General features: G+C 33.3%; 1 protein-coding gene across 1 annotated transcript in view; it reads left to right on the forward strand.

The window, feature by feature from the left end:
* LOC122908966 (CD2 associated protein) overlaps positions 1 to 21,196 on the forward strand; it is a 143,230-nt gene that overhangs the window by 110,272 nt on the left and 11,762 nt on the right. The window contains exons 12-14 of the mRNA XM_044252418.1: positions 10,187 to 10,352; positions 10,764 to 10,906; positions 20,437 to 20,549. Of these exons, the coding sequence (XP_044108353.1) occupies positions 10,187 to 10,352; positions 10,764 to 10,906; positions 20,437 to 20,549 (422 nt within the window). The remainder of the gene's footprint in view (positions 1 to 10,186; positions 10,353 to 10,763; positions 10,907 to 20,436; positions 20,550 to 21,196) is intronic.

The raw sequence follows: 21,196 nt of genomic DNA on the forward strand, positions 1-21,196 counted from the left end.
TATCAGGATTACCTGGGTAACTTTTAAAAATACACTGATGCCAAGGATCCACTTCCAGAGTTTTTATAGGGTAGAACTCAGGTTGTATTTTTTAAGCTCTCCACGGGATTCTAATTTGAAGACAAAAAAAGAATCACTTGTGTGATTGATAACAGGCCTTTCAGTGCTATGGCAAGGACTTGCATTTAACTATTTGTTTATATCTTGCCTTGCTCCAAAAACGATTTAAAGTAGTGATAAGGGTTTCAGAATTTATGTTATATAAATAAAGTATGTATGTGCATGTTTCATATAAATGTTTCAGTCGTATTATGACTCATGGGACATGAACTTATTACTGGGTTTGAATACTTACTGTTGCATTTGGGGAAAAAAAAACCTCTAGCTTATAGTATAGTAGAGTCTCAAAAGAAGACTTTTCTGACCACATTAGCTTTAGCTTAGCCTACTAGGTTTTGAGGGATCTGGGCCTCTGTTGAGTTCTCTAATATATTCCATACTTTACTTTACTTGTTGATTTTGTGTAGTAGGGTCACCCACTCTATAATGTTCATAGAATGAGTTTTTTTCCCTCTCATTTACATGGTATAATATCCTTTCCTTGGAATTCCATCTTTGTCACACTCCTCTCAGAATTTTTTTTATTTAAAGATTTTATTTATTTATTTGACAGAGAGAGAGAGAGCGCACAAGTAGGTAGAGTGGCAGGCAGAGGGAGAGGGAGAAGCAGGCTTTCCACTGAGCAGGGAGCCCAGTGCAGGGCTCGATCACAGGACCCTGGGATCATGACCTAAGCCGAAGGCAGCCGCTTAACCGACTAAGCCACCCAGGCACCCCTCTCAGAATCTTTCTATATGAGATTCCTTCTCATTTTTCAGATTCTAGGTTGAAAAGTCCAGCTAATGTCACCTCCTTGGCATAGCCTTTTATTTTATTACTCTAAAAGTAGATAATTCTCAGTATTGTCACAGATTAGTTTAGATATTTTGTGTATATTTACTTTCTCCTACATTTGATTAAATCTCATGGGGTGAAAGGTCTGTTTGCGTGTGTGTGTGTGTGTGAATTTTATTCAGCATTAGTGCTATAGTTTCTTGCAAAGTAAGTATATAATGCATAAGGTATACCCTATAACATAATTATTATGTAATTGGAAAGTTTAAAAAACTGGTGTGACATGTTCAGGTATGTTTTTCTGAAACTGTGCTCTTGCTGTTTGAATACATGTGGTGGTATGGATAAAAAGGATTGGAATGTTTTCAAGAGCAAAGAATAGAAAATAGAAAATCTTTACTCAAACTGAAACAATAGGGGAACAGTGTCATATAATTGGAAGTCTAGAGGTAGGAGTCATGTGATCCTCCACCAAATAATTTCATTTTGGACCTGGATTATATCTCTCTCCATTAGTGTCTACCTTGTCTTCAGGTTGGTTTTTCTTCAGGTCACAAGGATGCTACCTCTGACAATCAGGGCAATTTGATATCTTGTCCATTTAATAGGAAAGAGAGGAATATGTCTCCACAGCCGTGGAATTTAAGTCCTTTTCAGTTTCTTGGACCAATTTTGGGTACATGTTCAATTCAAGGCCTGTAAGTCTTAAAAAAAGAATGTTGAGCACTTACTAGCTTGTTATAATCATATGAAGGTAGCATAGATTTGAGTTAATCAACTACATTACCAGCTAGAGCTGTTGACATATAATTAGGCTCTACTTTAAGGAAGGTGGCTTAGGTTTTATATTAGTACATCTTATTGACTAATTAAATCCCAAGGGTTGTGAGAATGGGGAAAAGAGGTATGAATTATAAAATAAAGACAGTTTCTGGGGGAAAATATGTATAAGTTCAGCTTTTGACATAGAATTTGATACGAATATTGGAAATATGGGATGAATCTTGGCTGAGAGTTTGTGTTAAGCTTTTATTTATAAGATGCTCTCTTGGAACTCAGCTGTTAAATGTATGGATATGTGTAATGTTGTTCAAGAAGATTGCTTAAAATGAGAATAGGAAGAGAGGTTAGCTTGAAGTCTTAGAATCTGTGCACATCTAAGAAGTTGTTAGATGAACTGGAACTCCTGAAGAAGATTGATGAGTGACTGTACAGGCAGGCAGAGAATGATCTAAGTGAGAACAACTGGAAAGGTTGTATGAAATATATATACTAAACATTGAAGAGCTGTGAAGGGTACGAGAAATTACAGGGTCAAGATCCAGTAGAGGAGGGGAGCCCCATAAAGTAGCCTGTCATTTGGGCCTGTGTTTCCTTTTGAGGCATTTGCCAATTCTGAAAGCGGTAGCTTAGCCTAGCAAAAGAACTTTAATTATAATTTAGGGTTTGAGAGACAAAATTTAGAGCCCCGAGAAAAAGGAGTTACTGTAGTAAACTCCTGGACTTTGAGTTGAGTTCCAAAGAGACTTCCTTTGATAGGAAGTGTGAAATGACCGTAGAACTAGCTTTCAGAAGCACCAAAGCCCAACTGGTAATTATCTCAGTCAGATTAAGAAGGTGATAATGGGATTTTACTGCACCTTAGCCTGACTGCCTGAAGCAAAGTAAACCTTTATTCCCTGGAGCAGAGGACATACCTTAGAGTTTTAAATTATCTCTGTATGTTTTCATGTAAATGTCTCATATCTCATAGAACAATAACCAGACGTACTTGGGCATATAATACATGACTAGAAACCACCAACAACAGAAAATAGAACCTGGTCCACAGGTGTTTTAGATATTTGAAATACCAGACACAAGCTGTAAAGTAACTATGCTTAATATACGTTTAGAATATTAAAAGATGTGATTGATAATTTTGGCATAAATAGAAACATGTAAATGCAATGTGAATGCAAGTGTAAATGAATTTGTATAACTATAAAATATATGGTTGACCTTCAACAATGTAGGGATTGGGGTGCTGACTGACCTCACAGTCAAATATTGCCTCATAAATTTTCTTAAAGGTTTTATTTATATATTGGGTAGAGAGAGAGCATACAAGCAGAAAGAGGAGCAGTGGGAGATGGACAAACTAACTCTGTGCTGAGTGCCTGAGGTAGGACTTGATCCCACAACCCTGAGATCATGATCTGAGCGGAAATCAAGAGTCTGATGCTTAACCAACTGAGCCATCCATGTGCCCCTCCCATATAACTTCTGACTCACCAAAAACTTAACCAATAGTCTACTGTTCACCAGAAGTCTTACTGATAACATAAACAGTTGACTACACATCTTTTGCATTATATACTGTATTTTTACAATAAAGTAAGGTACAGAGAAAATGTTAGTAAGAAAGTGAGAATGTTAAGAAAGAAGAAGTACATTTCTGTATTAAATAAATCTATATAGGTAGGCTTGGACTGGTCAAACATGTTCAAGGTCAACTATATATGATATATATGTGTGGGTATATGTGGTGGTATTTTCAAAAGAAAAATTCCTGAATTAAAGCTTAACAGTGCGGAAAAAAAAGTTCCTAAGAGACATTGAATACAATGAAAGGTTTAACATACATGTAATTGAAGATCCAGATGGGGAGGAGAAAAAAGGGACTGGAAAACATATTTGAAGATATAATGGTTTCTAGTCTTCCAAAAATGATGCAAAGCAAAAAGCCACAGAATCAATAAATAATATGGAACCCAGCCTGGATATATACAAAGAAAACTACTCCATGCACTCAATATAGTCATTTTGCTATAAACAAAAAATAAGATAGTACTGAAAGCAGCCAGAGAATAAGACACATTAACTTTAGAGTAACAAAAATAAGACTGACAGTTGCTTCTCAGTGGGAAAAAATTGAAGCCAGAAGACAATGGAATGATGTCAAGAAAGTGTTGAAGAAATAACTGCTGACCTAGGAGTATAATGCCAGTGAAAATATCTTCAGAAAAAAAGGTGAAATAAAGACATCTTTAGGCCAGTCACATCTGAGAGAATTTATCACTGGCGTGCTAGTACTAAAGGCAGTTTTAAGGGGTGTTACTTAGGCAGAATGGAAATGATTCCAAATGTCAACTTGGACATACAGAAAGCAAGAGCAACAGAAAGCTGAAATAGATATGTAAATCTAAATATTGACTGTATGAAATATTAATAATGTCTTCTGGGCTTTTATAGAAATAAAAGTGCAACAAGACAGCAGGGTTAAGTGGAGTGAAAGTGTTAGGGCGGAAGAAAAATTATATATGATCTAAAGGATATGTGCTGTAATCTCTAGGCAGTCACAAAAAGTGGAGATTGTGTAAATAAGATTATAGTAACAAGATTGTGGAATAACAAGAATACAAAACGGCAAGAAAGGAGAAAAAAATGAAATGAACCAAGCAAGAAAAAAATAATACTTAGTAACTACAAAAAATGTAAGTGGACTAAAGATTCCATTTAAAAGAGGAATCAGCTATTGTCTGCTAATAAGAGATATACCTGAATGAAAAGAATTCAGTAATATTTAAATTAAAAAGATGGACAAAAATATGCCAGGCAGATGCCAGTCAAAAAAAAAGCTGGTCTAACTGTAGTAATAGCTGACAGAGTAGACCGGATAGCAAAAAGCATTAAGAGGGACATTTAATTAAGACCATGTGACTTACGAGAAGAGGTTGCCTTTGCAGTAAAGGTGAAGTAAATGATATTGATATTCATATAAGAACTAAGTCTTAATCTTTTCCTCACATAGTATATAAACTTGAATCCAGAAATAAATTGATAGATACTTGCCTTATGACCAAAGTTGCACTGTAGAGAAGGATAAAGAGCATTCTTCAATAAATAAAACTTAAACCTTACTTACACCTACTTTATAATACCTATTTCTACCTACCTATCTTAACAGTATACATAGAAGTTCCATGTGAATGGTGGCTCCACAAATTTTCTGCAAAATATTATAAACCAGTATTTCTATGTCCTTGAAGTGGGAAACTATTTCTTTAACAGGATATATAAGACATTACTGTAAGATGAAAGATTGACTTTTTGGACTACATTAAAATTAAGAATCCCTTTAAAAAATAATAAAATAAAATAAGGAATGCCTTTTACAGATACCATGTGGGGGATAAGTATGTCACAGTAGGAAATGATTTTTTACAACACATATAAATGACAAAGTACTTATATTCAGAACATACAAAGAATTTCTACAGATTAGTAAGAAAAAGCTTGCTAAAATGCAGCTAAGAGTGTTGAATAGATACTTCATCAAAGTATGAAGTTACTCAATTTCATTACTCATCAAGGAAATACAATTTAAAGGAAAGTAAGATTCTCACCAAAATGGGTGAAATTTTGAAAAGGAGACTAACAATACCAAATGTTGGTGAGGATTCATATTAGGAGAACTCCTATACACTATTGGTGGGAATGCAAATTGTCACATCTAATCCGGAGAACTTAAGTTGAATGTGATTTATACCATATTACCCAGCGCTGGCACTCCTAGTTAAATATCCAACAGAAATGTGCTCTGTGTATGTGCCAAAGATTCAAATAAAGTTTATCATAGCATTATTTTTATTGGCTCTTACTTGGAAACAACACAGATGTCCATTCACAGTTGAATGGGTAAATAAAGTATATTCACATACCAACTAAGATAGTATGCAACAACATGAATCTTAGGATTTTACTGATGTAAACTTTAAATGTGTAAAAGTGATCTATAATATTAGAAGACACCTTTGGGTAGGAGCAGTTGGGTAGTAATTGGGAACGGGTATGATGATAACTTATTGTGGCTAATGTTCAGTTCTTGGCCTGAGGGTGGTTATTCATGTATATTCATGTGATAGCTTCTTAAGCTTTGTACTTAATGGTTCTGAAAGTGTATTATACTTGAGTTTAGGTTATTTCAGTGAGATAAATATGGGTAGATTTCTTTTGTCCTTGTTTTCTAAAACTGTTAGAAAAATAGATTCAATTAAGAAACATTGGTGGGGCACCTGGGTAGATGAGTTGGTTAGGCATTCAGCTCTTGATTTCTCCTCAGGTCATGATCTCAGGGTCATGAGGTTGAGTCCCACATCAGACTCCGTGCTGGATGTGGATGGAGCCTGCTTGAGATTGTCTCTCTCCTACTCTCTGTTGTTTCTTATACCACACCTGCTCAAGTGTGCGTTCGCTCGCTCTCTCAAAAAAAAAAAAAAAGCTACATTTTGGATTTTGGATAGTACTGTGTTTTTCTCTAACACATCTTTGAGTAACCTTTGATAAAGAATGGATTTGATTTTTCAGTATGAATTTATGCTCTCAGAGCCCATTCATGCTTTGGTGCCAGTATAATTGTTTTACTTTTCTATTTTTTTAAATAATTGGAGTATAGTTGACACACCTGATGTTACATTAGTTTTAGCGTACAACATAGTGATTCAGCAAGTTTATATATTATGCTGTAATCACATGTGTAGCTATCATCTTTTTCTATACTTCACTCTAGCAATATCATTCACTATATTCCTAATGCTGTGTTTTTCATTTCTGTAACTTACCCGCTCTATAACTGGAAGCCTGTGTCTTCCAATCATCTTCTCACATTTTGCTCATCCCCCCATACCCCTCCTCTCTTTGCAGCCATCATTTTGTTCTCTGTATTTATAGGTTTGATTCTGCTTTTTGTTTATTCAGTTGTTACTTTAAATTCCACTTAGGAGTGAAATCATAAGGTACTTGTCTTTCTCAGTCTGACTTATTTCACTTAGCATAATACTCTCTAGATTCATGCATGTTATCTCAAATGGCTTGATCTTATCCTTTTTTAGAGTTGTATGATGTTCCTGTGTGTTTGTGTGTTTTTGTCTGTATACAATCCCCCTCCAGTCTTCCATATTCATTTGTCTTTTGATGGACACTTAAGTTGTTGTTTCTGTATCTTGGCTATTATAAATAATTTAGTGATAAATATAGGACACATATATCTTTTAAAATTAGTGTTGTTTTCTTTGGGTAAATACCTAGTAGTGGAATTATTAGATCACACAGTATTTCCATTTTTGATTTTTTGAAAATTGTTTTTCTACTTTTATTCATGCAGTGGGGAACTGATTCTCATCTGTATTAACAAATGGATGAATTTATTAACATTTAGTTTAGTGTAATATATTTTTATAACCTGTAGTAAATAAGATAGGGCATATTTCAGTTATTTTGCTGTATTTTGTTAGCTGCCATGTATTTCAGCTGCTTTCAGTAAAAAATGTTCTCCATACCCTTACCATAATTCTTTTCTCTATCTTAAGTTATAACTTACATACCTTACATATTTCTTCCTTTGGGCATTTGAAAAACTAACAGGGAGTTTTTTCTTTAAATTTCCTCTTGGTTTTGTTGAATTTCTAGCTAAACTAAAATTCTGTGCACAGTTGGATATCCACATACAAAAGAATGAACTTGAACCCTTACCTCATGCCATATATAAAACTTGACTGAAAGTAGATCATTCACCTAAATATAAGAGGCATAAAACTCAAACTCTTAGAAGAAAACATAGGGCTAAATCTTCACGGCCTTGGGTGGATTCTTAGATCTATGACACCAAAAGCTCAGATAACAAAAGAAAGAAATGGTTAAGTTGTAATTCATTAAAATTAAAAAATTATGTGCACCAAAGGACATTATGAAGAAAGTAAAAAGATATACCACAGAATGGAAGGAAATATTTGCAAATCCTATATCCAGTATCAGGATTATATAATGGGTTTAGTATTCTGATCTATAAAGAGTAATTACTACTCAGCAGCAAAAGGACAGTCCAGAAATGGGCAAAGGATTGAAGTAGACATTTTTCTAAAGAAGATCAGCAAAGGGCTAATGAGCGCATGACAAGATGTTTAGTATCATTCTTTATTAGGGAAATACAAACCAAAACCACACTGAGCTGCTTCATTCTCTCTAGGATGGCTATAATAATAATGAAAATGAAAAATAACAGGCAAAGATGTAGAGCAAATGGACTGCTCATATTCTGCTGATGAGAATGTAAAATATTATAGCTGCTATGAAAAACTGTGGTACTTCCTCAGAAAGTTAAACATAGAATTACTGTGTGATCCTAAATATATACCCCAAAGAATGGGAAACATATTCAAACAAATATTTGTATGCAAATGTTTATAACAGCATTGTTCCTAATAGCCAAGAAGCTGAAAAAGCCCAGATTCCCGTCAACAGATGAATGAGTTGTGCTATATAAATGCGGTGGATGTTACTTAATCACAAAAAAGAATGAAATATTGATACATGCTACGTTGAGAATGAACCTTGAAAACATTATGCTATAGTGAATTGAGCCAGACACAGAATGTTACACAGTATGAGTCCATGTATATGACATGCCCAGAATACCTAAATCTGTAGAGACAGAAGGCAGGTTGGTGGTTGCCGAGAGATGGGTAGTGGAGAACATGGGGAGAAATGAGACTCCGACTATTCTTTTGGGGTATTGAAAGAGTTTTGGAACTTGATAGAGGTGGTGGTTGCAGAGCATTGTGAATTTACTAAGTGGCAGTGAATTGTTCACTTTAAATTGTTAGGTAAATATCACCTCAATAAAGGTAAATAAAACCTAGTACCCAAATTACATTGTCATCATATATAATAAATCAACATACTATTGTTGGTTTAGTCATGGCTGTACCAGAAATGAGGAATCTTAGTTTGATCATCTTTGATTTCCATGAATATTTAAATGTGTTCTTTTATTTTAAAATAAACTGCAGAGTTGAATTGATTTTAAGCTTTTAGTTATACCTCTCTTAAAAGAGGTATGTTCAGTTAATCAGTGAACTTATGTTTAACCTTCAGTATTTTCCCTGATATTTTATATAAAACATCTTTCTTAAAGAAACATTTTTTAGAGATTTAAGTTTTGTTGGCTATTATAAATGATACACATGGCTCTATTGGCTTATAGTTAGAATTAGATGGTATAATTATGATGTAATTATATGATGCATTGTTTACTTTGAGGCCATATGAAAGTGGATTTTTGTACAACATGATGACCATGGTTTTAGTAGACTAAGCTATATTTTCAAATGATTCAAGGAAGCTATACATAAATGATTAAATGGAAACAATGGTAATTTGTATTTTCATTGTTGTTAGAGAAAATTAACTATTTTGAACCAGGGGTTTACCTAGGGCTTGCAGTGTTTGTTCAAGATTCACAGTCACCAGTTTCTGATAGATACGAAATCTCATGAAATTATTTGTGGTCCTGTGCTAGACATTCTTTACAAAGACCGAGTAAGTTTTGAAAATTATTCATTATTGCACTTGAGAGTATTTTTGCATATATATGTGTTAGATACATTTTTGTTGACTGTTATTATCATGAATATCTAGTATGTGTGCACCTGTGTCAATTAAAAAAAATCCATTTCGCCCATTCTCCTACCCACTTCCCCTCTGGCAACCACCAGTTTGCTCGCTTGTGTTTAAGAGTCACATGTGTGTGTTAGTTTTAATATTTCATCTTAGTCCTTGAAAGATCAGGAGCCAAGTATGTCATTGTATATAGTACCATACTTTTTTGGTGATAAAATTGTTTTTATTAACATGGCTTAAAATCGTTCCATTGTTGTTTATTTCCAGCATATTTTCTTATCTAGTTCATAGAATTATTAATGGTGTTAATAAACTGGAAAAAATGAAATTGTATTAATATATTCCTAGTACAATTGTGAGGATTATAAATACAGGCCTGTAATTTTCTTATCTGTGACTAGTCAGATTAACCTGTTTTTCTTAACATTTGATATTTTTCTTTGTCTATTGTGATTATTTTTAAATATGTATGTTAAATGTCACAAGTTTACTATACATCAGTCTCAGAAAGTGGTCTGGATTTAGGTATAGATAACACTTATACTTTCCTATGCTTAGAGAAAAATCATATGTAATTATATTTGAATAGTATACCACCCGTAAAAACAAAGAATTCTGGGAAGACAGTAAGAACTGGGCATTATTTGTTGCTCAGAAGCTTATTGTGATCCTCCTTCCCACCAAAGTAAGCTTTATTTTAGATATTTAAACTTATTAAATTATAACTTTAAAGTGAACACAAACAATAATGGCTCTGTTTTACACATTTTCAGTCTGATGTTAGCTCTAAGAAGTAGAAAAACCTAAATAATTTTGATTGTTAATGACTTATTAAATATTTTTAAATAACCAGATGAAAAATCAATACTGGAACAGAAACCTTCTAAACCAGCCGCTCCTCAAGTCCCACCAAAGAAGCCTACTCCACCCACCAAAGCCAATAATTTATTGAGATCTCCTGGAACAATATACCCAAAGCGACCTGAAAAACCAGTCCCTCCGCCACCTCCTATAGCCAAGTAAGTTTTACCTAATTTTAAATTAGGTCATTTTAGTTTAGGTAACTTAGCTAATTTAGTTTATTGGTTACCTGCCTTTGACATAAGTGGCTATACTGCTTTTCTAAATGTCAAAATAATTTTTGAAGTATTTATTTTTCATATTTTTTCTGTAGACTGTAATGACTGTCTGTTAAATGATTTCTATTCATACTAGGTATGAATATACACCTAGTAGGCTGTTTTTACATTTCTGATTTTATTGTGATTAGTCTTAATTGTGGAGGTTTATGTTTATGGAAATAATTTTGTGAAACAGAAAGAAAATTTACTGTGCTATAACATCTTCAGTGTCATTAATTCACAATGTTAAAAAATGGTTTTGATTCACATACAAGTGATTTCTACATATGTTTGATTTTCTCATTTCAGGATTAATGGGGAAGTTTCTACCAATTCATCAAAATTTGAAACTGAGCCGGTATCAAAACCAAAGCTAGATTCTGAACAGTTACCACTTAGACCGAAATCAGTAGACCTAGATTCATTTACAGTTAGGAGCTCTAAAGAAACAGGTAAGTTAACATGTAGAAAGGTGCTGTATTTAAAAAAAAGTTGCCAATCCAGTTTTCAGAAACCATTTAAGAAATTTGTGTACGTATTTTATGTGTGGATAGATAGAGTGGAAATTAATTAGAATTTGTTTAAAATCTATGAAACCAAAACAGAAAAGTAGAACTAGAAGAAGATAAATCAGTAAAATACTTGCTTCATATAAGGACTAAGAAATGGATTAAAAGATCATCCGTTTATCATATATTTTGTCCCCTCATAATGGAAAGTCCATACTACTCAGGCAGATAGGAATACATTTTAGTTTTAAAAGTTTAAGGATAAAGAGAGAGAGATGATCATAGATTATCAATAGATCAATAGATTACCAATACCAGCACTAAATTATATTGAAGATTATTTTTACTTTTCTACTTTATCTCAAGATACTTTTGTTTTTAATTCAGGAAAATACGCTTTTTAATGACTCTCTCTCTTTCTTTCTCTGTGTATGTATATTAGGAGGCTTTATTTCTTTAGTTAAATATTGTTCTTTAAGTTTTAGGACTGATTTTTCAACCCATCAATCATCTTTGTCTCCTGGTCTTTTATACCTCTTAGTTGTAAAATGGAAAACCTGAAACAGGGAAGTTTTGATAAAGGTCTCAATATTAAAAGCATAGCACAATCATTACCATTGTAGTAATGATTATTATATACTATCTTGCATTTGGTTTTAGGTTTTTTTTTTTTACGTTTTCAGAGTACTTTCTCATATATATCCTTATGTTATCTTAATAGTAACTCTAAAAGGCAGATGTTATTTTGCTTTTAAAGAAATTAAGCTATAGACACATCAAGTGTCCAGGATGACATAAAGCAGAAGAGAACTTTTTTAAATCCCCCTTATATAAAGTGCTCATGATATTCTTTTAAAAGTTTTAGTGTCTTAATACGTTTAGCCTTCATATTAACATTTCATATTTATATTCAGACTTAAAGGGCAATTATACTTAGGGGTTTTTTGTCACTGTATTGTAAGATATGCTACTTCCTACCTTTTGAAAACTGTTAGGTGATTTTATTACTTTTCCGAATTGTCATTTTGCTAATACAAAAGCTCTGACCTACACATGGATTCCTTCAGATTTTTAATTTGAATGTTTTATAGATTATTTCATCATATATTTGGATCCTTCCTGCTCTGGATATAGCCATATTCATTAATAACTTCTGAAAATTATTTGATTGTATTTTAGAAATACTCAAATATCTTTAGTGTGTTTAATCTGGTGAAATTTGTTATTTATTCTTAGTGAAATAAAAACAAAAAAATGTTCTTTATAGAAGTTTTTTTTTTTTTTTTTTAATAGAAGGTTTTTAAAAAATATGCTTTGTGGGGGCACCTGGGTGGCTCAGTGGGTTAAAGCCTCTGCCTTCGGCTCAGATCATGATCCCAGAGTACTGAGATCGAGCCCTGCATCGGGCTCTCTGCTCAGCGGGGAGCCTGCTTGCTCCTCTCTCTGCCTGCTTCTCTGCCTACTTGTGATCTCTGTCTGTCAAATAAATAAATAAAATCTTTAAAAAATATATATATATATATCTTTTAGGGGCATCTGGGTGGCTCAGTCAGTTAAGCGTCTGCTTTAGGCTCAAGTCATGATCTCAGGGTCCTGAGATTTAGCCCCAGATCAGGCTTCCTGATCTTTGGGAATCCTGTTTCTCCTTCTTCCTTTGCTACTCCCCCTGCTTGTGCTCTCTCTCTCAAATAAATAAAATAAAATAACACATGTAATAATGTCAAACTATTGGTGGTTTGTAAAATTTGATTTTTTACTCTTTTTGGTACCAATTTTTATTTTTATCTATAGCTACTTTTTATTCTTCATTAAAAAACAGAGAGGCCTTGTGAAACAGGGTTTGCAAATTCCTTATTTGTTTGTTTTTTTCCCTTCAAATAAATAAGAAAGTAATTTAGAGAAACTGAGGCATATATAAGGACAGAAAACTAACAGCTAACTTCCAAACTACTATCCTTTATTTCTTTCACTATCAGGCTGCCTTTGGTGTACTACACTTAACACCCAGTTAAGTTCAGGAAATACACAAAGCCTACCACAGAGATACCTAAAATTTGATTCCAGACCATTGCAATCAAGTGAATATTGCAACAAAGTGATTCAAATGAATTTTTTGGTTTCCTGTGCATATAAAAGTTACTTTTACACCATACTATACTCTATTAAATGTGCATTAGCATTATGACTTAAAAAAAAAAAAGAACATACTTCAACTAAAAAATAACTTTATTGCTAAAAAATGATAACCATCATCCGAACTTTTAGCAAGTCATAATTTTTTTTGCTGGTGGAGGGTCTTGCCTTAATGTTGATGGCTACTGATTGATCAGGGTGGTGGCTGATGAAGGCTGGGGGGGCTGTGGCATTTTCTAAAATAAGACAACACTGAAGTTTTCTGCATCAATTGACTCTTCCTTTCATGAACAGTTTATTTGTAGCACGTAATACTGCTTGATAACATTTTACTTACAGCAGCACTTTTTTCTAATCGAAGTCAGCCCTCTCAAATCCTGCCTCTGCTTTTTGAACTAAGTTTATCAACTATTCTATATGGTTTATTGTCATTACAACATTTTTCATAGCATCTTCACCACGTGTGGTTTTCATCTGAAGAAACCACTTTCTTTGCTCATCTGTAAAGTTTTATCATGAGATTATAGCAATTCAGTGACCTCTTCAGGCTCTGCTTCTAATTCTAGTTCTCAGTACTTCTACCACATCTGCAGTCGTTTCCTCCTCTGAGATCTTGATCACCTCAAAGTAATCATCTCCTTCCAAACTCCTGTTTGACCTCTCCCATGAATCCCCAGTGTTCTTAATAGCATCTAGAATTGTGAATGCTTTCCAGAAAGGTGTTTTTTTTTTTTTTTTAAGATTCTATTTATTTGAGAGAGAGAGCGAGAGAGCATGAGAGGAGAGAGATCAGCGGGAGAAGCTGACTCCCTGCCGAGCGGGGATCCTGATACGGGACTCAGATCCCAGGACTCTAGGATCGTGACCTGAGCCAAAGGCAGTTGTTTAAGCAACTGAGCCACCCAAGTGCAACACCTCCCCACCCCCTGGGAAGGTTTTTAATTTACTTTGTCAAAAGCCATCAGAGGAATCATTATCCATGGAAGTTAGAGTGTTATGAAATGTATTTCTTAAATAATAAGACTTAAAAGTCAGAAGAAAGTCACAATTGCTCCTTAATCCTTGGGCTACAGAATGGTTGTTAGATTAGCTGGCATGAAGACAACATTAATATGGTACATCTGCATCATTGTTCTTGGGTAACAAGATGCATTTTCAGTGAGCCGTAATGATTTGAAAAGAATCTTTTGAGCAGTAGGTTTCAACAGTGGGATTAAAATATTGAGTAAACCATGTTGTAAAGAGATGTGCTGCTGTCCTTTTTTGTTGTTCCATTTATAGAGCACAGATTTAACATCATTCTTATGGGTCCTAGGAATTTCAGAATGGTAAATGAGCATTGACTTCAGCTTAAAGTCACTAGTGGCATTAGTCTCTAACAAGAGAGTCACCCTGTCCTTTAAAGCTTTGAGGCCAGGCATTGATTTCTCCCCTCTGGCTATGAAAGTCCCAGATAGCATCTTATTCTATTGTAAGGCTGTTTCAGCTATGTTGAAAACCTGTTGTTCAGTGAAGCAGCCTTCATTAATTAGCTAGATCATCTGTATAACAACTTGCTGTAGCTTCTTCATCAACACTTACTGCTTTCGCTTGCACTTTTATGTTATGGAGATGACTTCTTTCCTCAAACTCCATGAACCAACTTCAGCTATCTTCAGACTTTTTTTTTGGCAACTTTCCCACCTCTCTCAGCCTTCACAGAATTGAAGAGAGTTAGGGCCTTGCTCTGGATTAGGCTTTGGCTTAAGGAAATGAATGTTGTGTCTGGTTTGATCTTTCATCCAGATTACTGAAACTTTCAGCAATAAATTTGTTTGCTTTCTATAATTTGTGTGTTCATTGGAGTAACACTTAACTTTCTTCCCGAACTTTTCCTTTGCATTCACAATTTGGCTAACTGGCACAAGAGATGTAGCTTTTGGCCTATTTCGGTTTTCTGTATGCTTTCCTAACTAAGCTTAATCGTTTCTAGCTTTTGATTGAAAGTGAGATATGTTATTTTTCATTTTATTCCAACACTTAGAGGGTTATGAATTGCTCCAATTTCAGTGTTACTGTGTCTGAGAGAATAGGAAGGCTCAAAGAGAGGGTGAGAGGTGGGAAGCAGCTTCATTTTGGAGCAGTCAGAATATACACAACACTTACAGATTAAATTAAACATCTTACATGGCACAGTTAATTATGGTTACAATAGTAAAATCAAAGTGATCACAGATCACAATAACAAATATAACAGTACTGAAAAAGTTGGAAATATTGCGAGAATTACCAAAATGTGATACAGAAATATGCAATACTGTTGAAAAAAAAAACGGCATCGATAGACTTGCTTATCACAGGGTTGCCAGCAACCTTCAATTTGTAAAAAATGGACTTATCTTGCAAAGTTCAGTAAAATGAGATATACCTATAAGTTTTGGAAACTGTGTTCATATTAGATTGGAAATACTTAGCAAATGTTAGATCTCATTACTATTTTAGGCACATAAATAATATGCTAAGACAAAAGGCCTGACTGCTGATAGCATACAGCTCATGTTCTGAACTTCAATTCAGGTTATTCCTCATTTCCATTTTTTATTAGAATATTATGTTCTTAGTATTTGTAGTATAAAAGTGTTTAAACTCTTCTTTTTGAGATATTGACACCTTAAGAGAACACTATGTTCTGCATCAAAAGCAGCCTCAAATTTGGCATATAATTGAGGCATATATTAATTTATATTTTTGGCACAGTTTGAGGTTTCAAAATTTTTTAAAATAGCATATGAACCTAGCCCTTTAACATGTTTCAGAAAGTTTAAAACATACATGAAAGTCATCTTAGAGTCTCATTATTGCATAAAATAATAATTTCAGGTGATGCAGTAGCAAGTACACTTTATTATTAAAGATATGAGTTTTAAATTATTAGCAAATTATCATTGTCTTGTTTCCTAATCTGTTTTTGCATTTAAATGATAATTGAATGATTTAATATGTCTGTGATACCTGCTAGAATACCTGACAAGGAAGATGTTATAAAATGTTACTTCCCTTCTTTTCCTTTCCCCTGTTGATAATCTCATCTCATTCTGTTTCTGCTCTTCGCTCTTAAGGATGTAAATTCCTGACACTACTCTCAGATATGATAATACTGTATATAAAGCCATTTATAAACTATTTTTAAAATAAATGTTCTTCAGTATATATTCTCATATATAAGATAGTACTGTAAATTGCATCTATGTTTTAATTTTTTTCCTCTTTTTTAAACATTTCGTTAAAAATTGGTTTGGGAGGGGGCACCTGGGTGGCTCAGTAAGTGAAGCATCTGCCTTCGACTCAGGTCGTGATTCTGGGGTTCTGGGATAGAGCCCCACATCAAGCTCCCTTCTCAGTGGGGAGCCTGCTTCTCCCTCTCTCTCTAGCTCCCTCTGCTTACTTTCTCTCTTTCTGGCAAATAAATAAAATCTTAAAAAAAAAAAAAAAAGGTTTAGGATAATCTCACTGCTACTACTGGTTAATTATAAAGTTCACATAGTCTAAATATTTCTAAAATAGTAAGTTCTCTGGGACATAAAATTGGTTTGCACATTAGTCTTAGAATACAAGATAGAAGATTTAGTGGTAACATATTTATTACATTGAGAAAGCAGTCCTGATGAAATATTCTTATAGTGTTATAGTATTTTATCCTTTTTGATTGTTTTCTATGCTAAATTGTGCTTGGGTTAAAAGGAAATTATAGAGATACATAATATTATTTGACCCCAAGGCATTGATTGTTAAATAGTGAAACATTCTTTGATAGTTAATCTGTTTTTAAAAATTTTTCTTTTTTAATGATTTTATTTATTTATTTAACACACACATGCACACACACAGATCACAAGTAGGCAGAAAGGCAGGCAGAGAGAGAGGAGGAGGCAGGCTCCCTTCTGAGCCGAAAGCCCGATGAGATGATGCTTAAGATGATGCTGATGCTGTTGCTATTGCAGGCCTCTTTCCCAGGCCCCCGGGATCATGACCTGAGCCTCAGGTAGAGGCTTAACGCACTGGGCCACCCAGCTCCTGGTTAATCTATTTTTGTTTGAATTATGTTCTCAATGTTTATTCATTTGTTTCTTCCAGAAAGAATTTCAGGTGGAATTCTTCTAATAAGATGCTTACCTGTTGAGTGGTAGACACTAAATAATGAGTCTATATCTTAACTAGGATACAAAAAAAATAAATAAAACACACCCTAAAATGTTGACTTTACCTGTAGAATAAGAGCAGAGATCAAAATTACTATTTTCTTATAGTAATTTTCTTGATAATTTCTTTATAGAGTGTCATATAAGGCATAGTTGAAGATTCGTTTATGTATTATGTGATTTTGAATGTTATATAAGTTGTATTTTTATAGTGAGATACTTAAAAATACTGTTTGTCATATTTTTCTTTTATTATATTATAGAATTAAAATTCTCTTTCATTGTAATTAACTGTCATTTCCTGAAGACTAAAACTTGACTGAAAGGTAGTTTAATTTTTGTTACAATATTAATGAGTTATTATTATTGATTTATTACTCTGAGCTTTAATTTTTTACTAAAACATCCTTTTGAAGTGGTCTTGGTGGTCAGTGAGTAATTTTAAAAAGGCTTCTTTCTACTTATGGTATATTGAATTAATACTAATCATTTTTTTCTTTTGAAAAACAAAATAATCTAAAATCTAATATACATCTTATGAGAGTTAGATAAACTACAATAGGTATATGGTAAACATTAAATGGTTCTATTCATTCTACAACTGTTCCTTTTTCCTGCTTTGTAAAATAATTTTTTGATTTAGTCTTTTTTCTAGACATTCCTATCCTTGACTTTTCTTTCCAGATTTTGTTTCCTAGCCTGTTTGCCATGTTTCCCTTCTTACCTGTCAGGAAATTATCCTACCTTTCTCCATTTTGGTAAGATGACAATTTATAAAAGAAATCAAAACAATAATTCCATATAAGTAGGTGGTGCACATTGATTTTTCTTTGTAATTGTACTAAAAGTGTACATGTTTGTCTGTCTATTCTAACCCTTTTGGTTTTCCATTTGAAAGTAAAATGAAATTCATGTTGGAAAAATTTTCCTGATTAGCTTAAGATATTGTTTTGATAAAAGTTTTTTTTTAATTGAAAACCATATAAGTCAGTTTATTTTCTCCCAAAATTTGATACTTCATCTTGACTTTTTAAAAATTCCATGTCTTCTTAAGCAATGTATAGAAATACAAATGGCTGGCAGATTGGCAATATAGTTGTAAGAGTTAAGTGGTTGTTGTGCCTGTCATGCCATGTGTACAGTATAAATCCACTGTTATTACTCTTAGGTAAATTTTGAATGTGTTCAAATGTATCACAAGTCCAAAATGTGCACTGTTTTTACTAACCTAATGGCTTAAATGGAGGACCTGAGAGAGTTTTAGAATAGTAAAATTATTTGTCTTGGTGTTGTAGCCCAAAACTTGACATACGGAAGGCATTTTTACATGAGCATGCTCTGTAATTTTTAAAATCTACCTTTTATTTATCCTTTCAGTTTCATTTATCTTCATCCCTTCATGTGTTTTTCTGTTTGTTTGGTTTTTTTTTCTTCTTTCTGCAAGTTGCTTAAATATGCATTTGAAAATAATCTTCACAGGCCAAAATTATTGCATTGTACTTTTCAAGGATTTTTTTAGTAGGTTGTCAATATACATTTACCAGTGTTAAAAGCAATTTTTAACCCTTCAAACTACAGCATATTTTTAACATTTTTTAAAATACTGATTTTCTTTATGACATTTACAAATAAAATGAAATATTTAAAAATATATTTAAACTCAAGGTCTTTCACACTATACAATGCATTTTCCATGAAGGCCACTATGTCTCTTATTATGGTTTGTTATATTTTATAATTATAAACAAATGTCAAAAGACTTAAGACCAAAATTAAACTGAGCACATTTGATTGCCTATTGAGATGTATTAAGCTGATTAGTAGATGACTAGATATAAAATAGAATACACAAAGTAATCCCAGAATGGGAGGATGGAAAAGAATTAACAGAGGTCAACAATACTTAAATTTGTTATAAAACGTGTATTGCCAAACAGTGATACCTTTTCTTATGCCTTACCTTTGTGCCCTTTTACCCTTAACATTTTTTCCTAAGTTGATAACTTTGAATATGAAAATTGATGAATAAGCTTTGAGGGCAGAAATAATTATCTTTAGATGTCTTTTAAGAATTAACAAATCACTGAATTTGGTTATCTAAATATTTGACAGAAAGCATTATAAACATCTAGGCAATGGGAATGTGCAGAATTAATTCTGTATCTGGAAGATTAAACCAAAGATATCTGCTGCCATATCAAGTACCTCAACTGTGATTAATATCACTAGTTTATAATCTGGGCTGAGGGAAGATTATATTGACAATGGAAGTGTCTGGAGTTATCTTCAGGATTCTTGTATCACTTACAGATTTCTAGGTTTCAAAATTAAAAATCACCTCTTTTACCTGGGTTTTCTGGATCATCTAGGAAAAGGGAATGTATTATATGCCATTGTTTCAGAGGTACATAGATTTTTCTTTAAAACCAAGTTTTTGGATCAGAGGTCAACCAGCCTTTGATGGTGGGAAAACAAGTGAATGATCTTTGTAACATTTTTCTTTGATACCCTGTTTGCCTTTGATTTATGACTGTCTTATAGTTCCTAAATATGCTGATGTTGAAGCAAAAGTGCAGTGAACTATGAACAGTTGGAGTCTCAGCTACAATATATATATACACATACATAGACACACACACACACACACACACACGCACAGATCCATTAAATTATACTCTCACTTTACAGTTGGAAAGCATCAGGGTCCCACATACAGTTGAGTTCTTAAAAATTTGAATATTAGGGTACTACTCGAAATTTAAAACATTTTCTATGTTAATTTTCTGATACATTGTAATTAATTATGAGTTGAAGTAGATCATCTGTTTTTATAAGCAAGAAATTAAGGTGATAGTTTTTTTATGATACTGTAATTTTTGGTTCAGATTTGTATTTTTCAATAAGAACTTTTGTTGAGGTCTATTGGAAACATGAACTTTCTGTTGTTAGTTGTCTTATGCTGTAAAATGTGTCAGGTAAAGAGAATGTTTGTTTTTAAGGGTGAGTGTTGTTTTCCAAATGCATATGAAAAGCACAGGTTAGCGTGTGAGTCCTAGTGGGACTTTTTAATGTTTAGTTTGTTAGAAATCTAGAAACATTCTTTTTTACCTTTTAAAGTGTACAAGTTACCTCTTAGTAGATATATTTAATTTTATTCTCTAGATCTTGTAAATTTTGATGACATAGCTTCCTCAGAAAACTTGCTACATCTCACTGCAAATAGACCGAAGATGCCTGGAAGAAGATTGCCTGGCCGCTTCAATGGTGGACATTCTGTGAGTTACACTTTACTATCCTAAAACACAGAGAATTTAGCAGAGCCAGAGTTCTTCTAAAGACAGGAATGAGTAATGATTTAAAACTCCACCAAAGTTTAAAAATCAGGAAGATAGGTGCTATACTCAAGTGGTAAATGGTTGGTTATATTTAGGGAAATACGGGGTCATGTTCATTTCAGAGAGGGTTGCAATGAAGGTTACAGAATCAGGAATAAAGAGCTGTCCTGAGACCATAACCACAGAACTCAGGCTCAAAAGGGGTCAGAGTATCCTTTTAATCTACCCATCTCACAACAATAATTAGAATTGAGTGGTACATATTCACCTTAGTAAAGAATGAAACATTCTTTTCCTCTGACATAGTGAGTTTTTTTGGTAGTACTAATGCTGGTATCTAAATGTGTAACTTCTTTTTTATGCTTTCTATACATTATTTGGAATGCTGGTAGTACTTTATTATTAATATATTAGCTCTTGAGCGCTACAGCACTTTCAAATTACCGAAGTAGAGAAAGTTTTTGTTGCTAAGAGGCAGGCTATTTTTAACCTTCCAGATATGCAATGTGTTATTCAGCTTGAAATTACATAATATCCTGTTAATAATAATGGAATATCTGGAACAGTAGCTGTGGAAAACAGTGATA

This window comes from Neovison vison, chromosome 1, assembly GCF_020171115.1.
Source record: "Neovison vison isolate M4711 chromosome 1, ASM_NN_V1, whole genome shotgun sequence".
NCBI classification, from domain to species: Eukaryota; Metazoa; Chordata; class Mammalia; order Carnivora; family Mustelidae; genus Neogale; species Neogale vison.